The sequence below is a fragment of the Nelumbo nucifera genome, chromosome 6 (assembly GCF_055504915.1).
Source record: "Nelumbo nucifera cultivar China Antique chromosome 6, China Antique-T2T, whole genome shotgun sequence".
Lineage (NCBI taxonomy): Eukaryota > Viridiplantae > Streptophyta > Magnoliopsida > Proteales > Nelumbonaceae > Nelumbo > Nelumbo nucifera.
Window position 1 is genome coordinate 56,914,362 of NC_142654.1, and position 12,053 is coordinate 56,926,414.

Sequence of the window (12,053 nt, forward strand, 5' to 3'; positions counted from 1 at the left end):
AATGTTTGAGCCTTCAATCTACCAAAAAATCATTACAAGACGCATCAAATTGTTGTTTGATCAATAAGTTTATAAATCACTAATAAATCCATCTTATAGTTATCTCTTACCATGAAAATCATTTAGAATATATAAAATACATTATTTTTGTATTTTTTGTTCTTCATATATAAAAGTTAAGAAAAAATAAATTTTCTCATAAACAATTCTTAGATAAATAAATTTAATAGATCATTGATGTACATATTATAGTTCTTTTTCTTGCAATGAAAATCTTTTATAACATATAAAAATATTTTAAATTTTCAAACTTCTTTTAGAGGTGATTATGACTGCTACTAATAAAAAGTCATCATTCTTCAACACTACTGTGCCATTCCAGCGTGCCACGCACTTGCCTATCTTTAACATTGAACATGGAAAAAAAATCCAAAAAATCTTTTATTGCCAAAACATTTCAGTCATTAGTTTCTCTTTCTTTATATATAGCACAAGCTTTTCTTCCTTTCAGCCTTTTTTTTTTTAAGATCAAAGCCTTAAGCGTTGTCATTATCAGTCCATCACTCTCTCAATATATCCTCATTCCCCATCGTTCTCTGCCGAGTTTTGTGTGTGCATGAGGGAGAAAAAGAGTTTCCGGCTACTCCGCGTCCAGTGACCCTGATGGTAGTCACCAGGAAGGAGAAGGAAGGAAGGAAGGAGAGAGAGATAATAATGCCGTTCCGCGTCCCGCGTGAAATAGACAATGAAAACAGAATCTCGTTCCTGAAATCAAGAGTTTGCGAAGTAGACAGCAGAGAGCCGGCCGCAACCCGCACCGTCGTTGACTACAAACAAAAAGAAAAGTCATCGTCCACTCCACTAAAAACAAAAGCTCAGATTATTTTAATAGAAGAAGACTTTGACCTGCCACTACGTACCAGCAATTATAAATGAAGAGTCCAAATTACATGCTAGAGCACCACAATAATTAAGCTGCATGCGTCATTCTCTCTCTGTTCATCGATCAAAGCTAATCATGGCTTCCTCCTACTTGTTTACTAGCTTTTCCTTCACCTTACTGATGATCCTAGTGGGGATGGCTTCTGCACAGCTATCCTCGAATTTCTACGCGACGTCGTGCCCTAGTGCCCTCTCCATCATTAAGTCTGCAGTAACTTCTGCTGTTGCTAAAGAGCGACGTATGGGGGCTTCCTTGCTCCGTCTTCATTTCCATGACTGCTTTGTTAATGCAAGTCCTCTTCGCTCTCTGGATTTTCTTTCCTATTTCATGTCTTCTTGGGTCTTGGCTGTGTGTGCATGACATGACGGCATCCATGCACCCTTTTCTTAACTCACTGCTATATATATAAAACACAACCTTTGGCCATTGGGGCACAAAGAGATCTTCAACCAATTCATTTGGAGCTGGCTATGTAACAGTATAGCTAGCTAACGCATGAGAGATCGAGATTGTTGCAGAGAGTTGTGTTCTTTGTTTCTTTCTCCGTCTCTCTTTTTGTCTGTGGGTCGAGCACTGTTGCCATCATTTTAATATATATACATTTAAGCATGATATATTGGTGTGTTTGTTTGTGCGTGAAGACGAGTAGGAAATAAGAGGGTAAATTGACAAACAACATTGTATTTACATATCTTAAGCAGGGCTGTGATGCTTCTATTCTGCTGGATGACACTTCAAGCTTCACCGGTGAGAAGACAGCTGCTCCTAATGCAAATTCAGCCAGAGGATTTGATGTGATCGATACTATTAAATCTCAACTCGAAAGCGCGTGCCCTGGAGTTGTTTCATGTGCAGACATTCTAGCAGTTGCTTCTCGAGACTCCGTCGTTGCTGTAAGCAAAGCTTAACCCCTCCCAGTCCCAGTCTCACCAAGAGTTTATTAATTAAGCTAGAACAGCCCAGTTCTGCAGAAGAGCTGCATGCACTTGGGTGGTTTAATTTGGATTTTTCATTCATTTTTGTTTTTACTTTGCAGTTGGGTGGCACTTCATGGACAGTGCAGTTAGGCAGAAGAGACTCAACTACAGCGAGCTTAGATGATGCTAATAACAACCTCCCATCTCCATTCTTGGATCTGAGTGACCTCATATCTGCCTTTGCAAATAAGGGCTTCACTGCTAAAGAGTTGGTGGTTTTATCAGGTAACCCAGTGACTTAATTAAATTTGCTTGCAGTACAACTTGTTAAAACTGTTTGAAAAAATGGTCGATCGATCATCAAATTTACTCATCAGCTAATTTTATTGTTTTTTGCTTTCTGGGTTTCCTTCTCAAAGGAGGTCACTCAATAGGTCAGGCAAGGTGCTCCCTCTTTCGATCCCGCATCTACAACGAGACCAACGTCGACTCCTCATTTGCAAAATCCATCAAGTCCAACTGCCCCAGCGCCGGAGGTGACAACACCCTCGCTAATCTTGACACCACCACTTCTACAGTATTCGATAACGCTTACTTCACCAACTTGTTGAACAACAAGGGTCTGTTGCATTCTGACCAACAACTCTTCAATGGTGGCTCCACTGATGCCCAAGTTAGAGCCTACAGCACCAACTCTGCGACTTTCTTTTCCGATTTTGGGAACGCCATGATCAAGATGGGGAACCTTAGCCCACTTACTGGCACTAGTGGCCAGATCAGGACCAATTGTAGGAAGGTCAACTAATTGTTTCTCTCTCTCTCTATTTTGGGGTATATTATCTATAAGCCAATAAAGCAAATGTCTACAAAGGGTAGTTATTGGCACTAGTGGCCAGATCAGGACCAATTGTAGGAAGGTCAACTAATTGTTTCTCTCTGTCTCTCTCTATTTTGGGGTATGTTATCCATATAAGCCAATAAAGCAAGTGTCTACAAAGGTAGTTATTTGTCAATATGTAAAGTGTTCTCCAATCTCAATATGATCCGACCGACTATAATTAATCACCTCTGATGCGAGTGCGCGTCCATTAATTATTAATAGTTCTGTGAGTGTGCATCTAATAGTTCTGTGACACTTGTCCCAGTTAATGTGTCTGTCATCTAAATGTTTTTGTTCCGTTAGAAAAAAATTATCTATTATTTTATTATTTTTGTTAAAATAATTAAAAATAATAAAATAATAAAAAAAGAACCTAAACGTGCTGGGAAATGGAATTCATTGGACTCCCTCCAACCTTCTACCGTTTTGGTTTCTCTCTCCAATTCCAACCTTCAACAACTACAACGGAGCTCTCATACCACAGCTTTTTCTACCTATCTTCTTCCTCATCCTTGTATTTGCAATTATAAAGTGGGTTCTTAACTTCTACTACTGGCGTTGCTTTTTAGCGTGCAAAAAGGCAAGAGAACTACACCAATTATTGTCAATTTATAAGTCAGAAATACCTGTATTAACTCTATCAATTTGTCAGAATAGTTTATGCATATTCCTAGAAAATTAATTCACCCTTTGGGTATTGGGTATTGGCCTTTCATTTGATACTAATTCAAGCTTGAAATTTGAAATTTATAACCTTTCAATGAGCCTAGTGTGTTTGGGGAAGCATTTTCTTGCTACTATATATGCAAAATTTATGGATTTTTTCTTTGCTTTTGCACCAAAAGGTAACACTTAATTTGAGAGGTTTGTTTTGGTTGGGCATAATTGGAATTTGACTCCAGTTCTTGGTGGAATGGCATTCCCCCATTCCCCCCCTCTCTAGGGAATAAGAATCCCCTTCTAGCTTATTCCAATTCCAATTCCAATTCCTATCATAACCAAACAGGTGGGGGAATAGACCAATTTCGATTATGACCATGATCCGAATGGACCCTTAGTTCTTAACTCTCATAAAAGAAAGTATTAACAAAAACTACACATTATTTGATGGGTAATAAGAGATTTCATCATTCCCGCGATAGTGTGATAAATTACACAAATTCTGAATTATCCATTCTCTTGAGTTGTTGCTTGCCACGTGAGGAAACAACTATTGGTTTGGTTTGTGATGAACCTAGAGAGAGAAAGAGATTAAATGGAAATCTAGCTATAGTTGCGAAGAGACAATGATTTATCAATATTCATATTTGATTGATCATTTGAAAACATAAAGCAAAATCATTGGTTTTCTTTCTTTATAGAAAGGTTTTTTTGATAACTAGAAAACAGAAATATTTACATATCCATATAAAATAAGATATCATGGGCCAGGCTGGGCTTTGCACTTATGATAAGGGCTATAGATTAGGCCTGGGCCCGGCTCGATCGAGGGTTTCGGGCCTGTAACATAAGCCCTAGCCCAGGTCTACATGAACCCATGATGGGTTTGAAGTATTAAGCCAAGCCCGGCCCTAAAATTTGCGGGCCTGATGTGGGCCCGGGCCGGGCCTGAACACAAAACCCAGGCCCAAGCCCGGAATTTCCGAGCCGGGCTTGTGTGGGTTGAGCCGGGCCAAGCTGAAATGATCACCCCTAGACTTGTGCTTAATTTGAAAGAACCGAAAGTTGAGGGAAATTTCTAAAGAAATTTCACAAAATTTGTTAAAAACTCTACTTTAACTTTAACGGCCTTTTATTTTCTAGCAAATCAAACATAGCCTAATAAATTGACATAGAGTATGCAACTTAGGAGTCAAAAGTGGTGAAGTCAAAAGAGTTACAATTAGGGTTCAAGTTGCCCATTTGGTATTGACAAATTACTAATTTCCATTACATCTAGTAATACAATCCCATAATTTCTTTTGGTAATCCAATCTCGGCCATAAATTTCATATGAACACAACAAGAAGAAAAAGAAACTTCAAATAATTTGATGTTCCAAATATAACTTAGCCATATCTTTACATACCTAATAATGCTCATGCTGAAATCTTTTGTTTTAACCCCATTGTCAATAAAATAACAATACTAGAATACGTATAATGCATTTGACATGTTATTAATTTCAATCTATCCTCCAAGAGGGAAACTTGCTTCTCAAGCCATTCCATAATACTATTCTCTTATAGTGATACTTGCTCTTCGAACTACTTCAAAACTTTACTTTTTGCATCCAACCATATTCCAAGCAGTAAATTTGTCTATCCACTTGATGCATATGCTAATTCAGACATGTCTCGAAAATTGTATAGGATGCACCAATCAAAAATTAGGTATGAGATAGAATGCAAATGGCACGAAAATGAAAATCATATTGAGGAGATTTTTTACTAGTCTTGTGTTGTATGTTCTTGTAATATGTTCCTATAAGAGTTAAGAAAAGAAAATAAATTCAAGAAAAAAACTGCAAGCACAAATTTCCAACATCTTAATGTTGTTGGTAGCAAATAAAGTTCATAAAGAAACAAGTTGATTCTACAAAAAAAAAAAAAACAAGTTGTAGAAACCATGATCTAGGCTAATCATTCTCACTAGTCATCCCAATCAATTGTTTTTATTTTATTCTATCTATGGACATGTTTTGAAGTTGTTTATACTTGAGCATTTAACCAGGTAGTGCTAGCTCTTGGAAATGAATTCCATGTATTGTACTAATAGGTTGGGCCATATAACCTACTAGTTTTGCACCAACAACTAAGTACTCATTGATTTTAGAATTTATTTTTTTATTAGCCACCACAAAATTTCCTCATTTTACAACTTATTTTTTCTTGTTCGTTCATTCTAATAATTTGAAGGTTTCTTTGTCTTTGAACAAGACAAAGCTCAAGATAAGCTTTTTCTTTTACCTTTTCCCTTGCTGCATTTTTTTGTTTTAACCTAAAGAAACAAACATAACCCTTTTTTATGATTAACCAAGTGATATTCCAACTCAATTCTAATCCAAGTACACCTATACCCTACAATACAAATTGAAGTTGCAAGGGAAAAATGTTGTACATAGAAAAAAGTTACAAAGAACAAAGATTTGTACTAGTTACTTTTAACTAATAAGTTTTAATAATTAACAAAAGCATGATTATTAGTGATGAGGACCATTGTAGATGATTCCAGACCAAACTAGTTAATAAGTATGCTAAATCCAATCTTACCAAGCTGTTGAACAACATAACGCCCAAGAAACCCAATAGCTCCAAATACTATTGCAACAATGTCGCTTTCCAAATTGAATAAATATTTCAACTTAGACAATAAAATTGCAAATGGACCAAAATGAAAGTTTCTTTCTTGATAGGTAAATGAATGTTTATTCTTCTTGACACTTACCCTTGTAGTCTAATGTCTGAACAAGTCCAAATTAATGCATTAACAGTGATCAAACAGAGCAAACCATCTTTATAGGACTCTTCCAACCAAATTAAAAGGGATTAAATCACTAAATTTCAACTAAAAGAAAAAAAAGTGGTAAAGAACATAAGTCATAGATGATCTTCCACCAGTACCTTTACAACAAGATGGGGAGGGTCGATCCATACCATGAATGATCAGTAACATAATCTGCATTTTCAATCAATATATCATGGTCTGAACTTATGGTTACAAAGCTAAAATCCCACAAAAATCCAACAAAATCATTCCAGAAAGTCAGGAATTTGCGATTTGATTAAAATCCCACTGATGATGCACAATTCGCTCACTTCCTCCTGTCTGATGAGGTGGCTCGAACCGAGTCCAGACCTGGCAATGGCGAGCTGTGATGCCAAGCTAGGAGTCCAAGCTGAGAGATGCTGTGAAGAGAGACGGGTTAGAGTGCTTGGGTATGTTTTACCTAGGAAAACACTCTGATGCTTAAGTCAAAGAGGAGATTTGATGGGAATATTTGAGAGAGTTCAAGTGCTTCAGTGTGCATACCTTTCAAAGTGATCATGGGTTCTTTTTATAGTTATTAGGTGTTCAGGTGCCATTGGACAATGTCTTTGAGTTTTCTATGGAGCTGTTTCTGTAGTTTGAGGGGGTGTTGGGCCCTTAGTTGCTAAATTCGCGTGGTGGTTACAAGTCGCCCGCGGGACTTGTGGTGCATGGTTCAATGAGTTGTTCCTATAGTTACGGTAACGGTGCTAGAACGGACATGGCACATGGGACGGTTCTAGGGCGAGATGTCATTGTTAGTGGGCCGAGTTCGTCTCAACTCAGCCGTGCACTTGTTATAGACTACCACGTGCTAAACCGGAGAGTTGTCTCACTGAGTTAGACGCTGTGTTGCTGACAACATCCATGTGTCCGCCATTGAGTGGGTTGACCAAAATTCCCCTCATCAATTGCCCCCCACTCTTGAGTCACTACCTAGTAGGCAAAGAGAGTAAAAGTTTCTGGGGAAATTTTGGTTCGACTTGCTTTGTTCTTAGGTTCAGTTCACTTTTTCGGCCGGCCTAGTTTAGTTCGCCATTATCAGTTTGGTAGAAATTTTGAAATCGCGAGCCCCCTCCCCTTTTTTAATTTTCGAGATTGGCACGCTAAAGGTTTGACGCACGTGCCTGTCTTCAACTGCCAACAGCTTGTCAGGCGTAGGTGCCACTTGATCGTGGGAGGCATGCTCTTATCAAATCGTCTCCAAATCTGGGCTGCTGATTTCCTTCCTACAAGATTTAAATATGGGGGCCCTCGAGGTTTGGGCTTTTGTTGCTGAACTACTAAGGCAAGCTCTGTTCTCTGCAAGCGAGCTGTATTTTCTTCCTTTGCTAAGTTCAACGACTATCGTTTCGAGTCGCTCCTAGCGTTTTCTGTTAAGTACTTCCTCCATTCTCAACATGTCTCACAGTTCTGGTGAAAATAGAGTTCATTATAGTGGGAGTCGTCTAGCTCCTTCGGTGAAGAGTCTTTCGAGACCTTTTTTGATGAGGCTTTAGTAGGCAAGCGGGAAGAGGTTGAGGCTACAACGGGTTAATTCAGGGGGACCCAATTGTCAGGGGAAGAAATAGTAGAGTTGTGTCATAGGTATGAGGTCGCAAATGAGTAGCAACGGATTGTGCCTAGTCCTGGTAACTATCCTTGGGAGCATGGCCACGAGGGGCTATGTGTCTATGAGGAGTCCTTGGCGGCTGGTCTTTGCTTTCTCTTTCATCCTTTCATTGTTGCATTCTTGAGGCGTTATTGGGTGTCTTTGGGCCTACTCGCCCCTAATGGGGTTAGGACACTGATTGGGTTAATCAGTTTGTTCCATCACCGCAGATTTCCTCTAAGCATCGAGGCCTTCTCGACTTTGGTGCACATGAAGTGGGTTTTGGGTCCCTTCTATTTCTATCTTCCCTTCCATAGCGGGAGAAAAATTTTTAACTTCCCAAATAAGGTTAGGAATGGGAAGCAACAATTCCTCTTTCTTGAGAAGGCAAGTGGTTGGGACTGCGAAACTGCCTGGTACAATAGTCCTCAAAAGGTTGCTGAGTGTAAGGATGACAAGCTACGGGACGTTGTTCAATGGCTCGTTTGAGAATGTGTTAGGATTGAGGAGTTTTTGGCTGAGCCAATTCTTGTGCAGGCGCGCCTGAGTCAGAAAGGTGGGTCGGATGTCTGGCCACTTATTGCACATTCAGTTCAGGTTGCTTGTCTATTTATTTCTCCCTTTGATTTGGTAACTGATATTCTTTTCTTCTCGCAGGTATGGCGAGCTTGGCTTCCATGATGTCTACTGATGTTGAGCGGAGGTTTGCCTGCAAGAAGTGCCAAGCTGAACGCAGGCTATCGAGGGGTGGAGCCTTTTCTTCTAGGACTCCTCCCATTGTCGACCTAGAAGGGGAGGGGGACCCGATGCTCACAGAGTAGGATTCTTCTAGCCCTCAACCTGCACGGGAGGTGGGCCCTTATCTCTTCAACGTTCCCCCTTTTATCCCTTGTATTCCTTACGTGAAAGTGATTGGTCGGTCGAGTAACACTCAGGTGGCACTTCAAATCAGTAGGGGCATTCTTCTTCCGATGGACATGCAACGGATCAGCGAGATGGATCTTGCGGAAGCTGGGGCTCAGATGACCCAATGCATCAAACAAGTTTATTGCTTTTTCTTTATGGTGTTTTTTTTTTTTTTTTGCTTTTCTCTCTTAGAGGTGCCTTAGCCCTGCTTTTCTTTTTGTAGGCGAACTCTTATGGCCAGGCCTTGCTGGATCGTGCTTACTCCAGTTAGAAGGAACGAGCTAGTTTGCAAACCAACATTTCTTTGCTTAATGCCGAGGTGCAGAAGCTCAAGCTGGACTCAGAGGGGGAGCGTGTGGAGCGTCAATGCTTGCAGCGTGAGCTGCCGGAGGTGAGGTCAAAGTGTTCCTAGAAGGAGTGCCCAAGGGTTGAGTAGGCTAGGGAGGAGGCAGTTGCTTCTTACTTGAAGTCTCCCGCGTATGAGAACCAGCGAGCGTTGGATGGTATCCCTTTGATGAAGAAGGGTTTCAAGCTATGTTGCTGCTACCTTAAGTCCCTGTTCCCCGACCTCGACGTCAGCTCCGTTACTTCATAGAAGGTCCCACTCGAGCTTGTCACACAGGTGGACAGGGAGCCACTGACCTCGAATGAGGAGGAGGAAGATGATGAAGAGGGGTTTGAAGGAGAAGATGGCAAGGAGGCTCAGGATGATGTTGGTGGTGATCAGTAGCCTACTTCTCAACTCAGTCGTGGAATTTGTGATGGTCTTGGTGATTCTCTTAGCTATTTCGGGGGCTTTATGCTCCTATAAGATCATGGGGCCTGCGTACCCCATATTGTCCGAACTTATCAAACCATTTTATTAAGGCAGCCACTTGGCTTGCCTCTTGTAGGGGAGGGGGGTTCTGGTTCCTCCTTTTTCTTTTTCAGCAATAAAGGAGTTTGTTTCCTTTAGTAGAAATCATTGATTACAAATTTAGTCGAATTTATTGTAAAGGGAAAGAGGAGGAAGATGAAGATTTCAGCAGTAGAGAGGAAAAGAGAAGGAGAAAAGAGTAGGAAGTTAACCAGGATTCTTAGATTAACCCTAGCCACCAACCCCTCATTATATTTATATTTAACTTAAAGGATGAGATATTACAAGGATGCCCTTAGTGGGGCAGCTACTAATGTAGCTGAATAATCACAACTTAAAAAACATAAACTAATGGGCCTAAAGCCCAACAATTTCCTAACTAAATAACTTAAAATAAGAATAAAAACAACTAGGCCCAACTCAACACTCCCCCCTCAAGTTGGGAGTATATGTCACACATTCCCAACTTGCGTAGATCATGCTCCGGCTTGTTCTTTTTAACACCTTTTGTGAGAACATCAATGAGCTGCAGATCAGAAGCAATGTATGGAAGACAAACTTCTCTAGAAGTCACTCTTTCTCTGATAAAATGTCTATCCACTTCAATGTGCTTAGTTCGGTCATGCTAGACTGGGTTATGGGCAATGTTAAGTGCTACTTGATTATCATAGTACAATATAATAGGTTCTTCTGCCTGTACACCAATTTCTTCTAATAGGGAACGAATCCAAAGAAGTTATGAGATTCCTTGTGCCATGGCCCTGTGTGCTCAGCTTCAACACTTGATCTTGCCACCATTGTTTGTTTCTTACTCTTCCATGAGACAAGGTTACCCCCAACAAGGGTGCACACTCCTAAAGTTGATCTCCTGTCATTAAGGCATTCTACCCAATCTGCATCTTATAAGCCTCTAGTTTCAACTATACATGATCAGTAAACAATATGTCTCTGCTCGGGTGTCTTTTCAGATAAGCAAAAATCCTATCAACTGCCTCCCAATGCTAGACTCGTGGAGCATGCATGTATTGACTTACCACACTTATTACATAGAAAATGTCTGGTCTTGTCCTACACAAGTATAGCAACCGACCCACAATTCTCTGATATCTCCCAATGTCCTTTACTGGCTCACCTTCTGATGCATTGATTCTATGATTCTGATCAATATGGGTACTGATTGCCTTCATTCCAAGCTTCTCTGTCTCTTGAAGAAGATCCAAGACATACTTCCTTTGAGAGATAAAAATTCCATGTTTTGATCTTGCAACTTCAATGCCTAAGAAGTATCTCAGTTCTCCAAGATCCTTAATTTCAAATTCTTTATGTAGATTCCTTTTTAGACAATCAATCTCACTTAGGTCATTCCCCGTGACAATAATATCATCCACATAAACAATTAGGGCTGACACCAAAGATCCCCTTCGCTCCACAAACAAGGTATGATTAGATTGAGTCTGACTGTAGCCAAAAGCAATCAAGGCCTTTCTGAATTTGTCAAACCATGCTCTAGGAGATTGTTTCAACCCATAAAGTGACTTCTTAAGTCCGCATACTTTCCCTTTTCAGCATCATTGTAAAAGCCAGCAGGAAGATCCATATACACTTCCTCTTGTAGATCCCCCCATTTAGGAAAACATTCTTCACATCAAGTTGAAACAGGGGCCAAGAGTATGAGGTAGCAAGAGAAAGAAGTATCCGAACAGAGGTCATCTTTGCAACTGGTGCAAAGGTCTCTAAGTAATCAATGCCATAGGTCTATGTGTACCATTTTGCAACAAGTCTATCCTTGTACCTTTCTATACTTCCATCTACCTTATATTTTACTGTGTAAACCCATCTACATCCAATTATCTCCTTGCCTTCTAGTAGATCCACAATGTCCCATGTCTAATTCTTAATCAAAGTTGTCATATCTTCTTGCATAGTTGTCTTCCACTCAGGTTTGGAGAGAGCCTCACTAACACCCTTGGGTATAAACATTGAGTCAAGAGAGGAAAGAAAAATACAGTAGGAAGGAGAAATTCCACTGTAGGATAAGTATTGTGAAATACAATGAGCAGTAAACTTTCTCTTCCCTTTCCTGAGAGCAATAGGAAGATCAAGGTTATCTATAATAGGGTTAGTAGAATCAGTGGGAACTGAAATAGTAGCGAGACCAAGAGGAATACCTAAATCCATGTCAGTTGAATATGGAGTCTCCAAGGAACCGATAGGAAGTGATGTGAGTTCCGATGTAGTGGAATCAACCTCCTTGTGAAGTTTCTATCGTAAGTAATGCTGAGAAGCAAGACGCAAAGGAGGTGGTAAGGTAGGTGACATAGGAGGGTCAAGCACAAGAGTAGACACAGGGACTGGAACTGGGAGAGGAATAGACTGTTGACTCACTTCCCCAAAATACTCCCCCTGAGAAGGATTCTTTGAGAAGAAGTATGTGAATTCAAAAAGTGTGACAT

The 12,053-nt window shown here is 40.1% G+C and overlaps 1 protein-coding gene across 1 annotated transcript; it reads left to right on the forward strand.

The window, feature by feature from the left end:
* Nucleotides 1-950: 950 nt before the first annotated feature.
* LOC104602003 (cationic peroxidase 1-like) lies at nucleotides 951-2,946 on the forward strand. The gene is made up of 4 exons (XM_010265536.3): nucleotides 951-1,231; nucleotides 1,645-1,836; nucleotides 1,980-2,145; nucleotides 2,280-2,946. Exons 1-4 carry the CDS (start codon nucleotides 980-982, stop codon nucleotides 2,663-2,665), a joined length of 996 nt encoding a protein of 331 aa, XP_010263838.2. The 5' UTR covers nucleotides 951-979; the 3' UTR covers nucleotides 2,666-2,946.
* The last annotated feature ends 9,107 nt before the right edge of the window (nucleotides 2,947-12,053 follow it).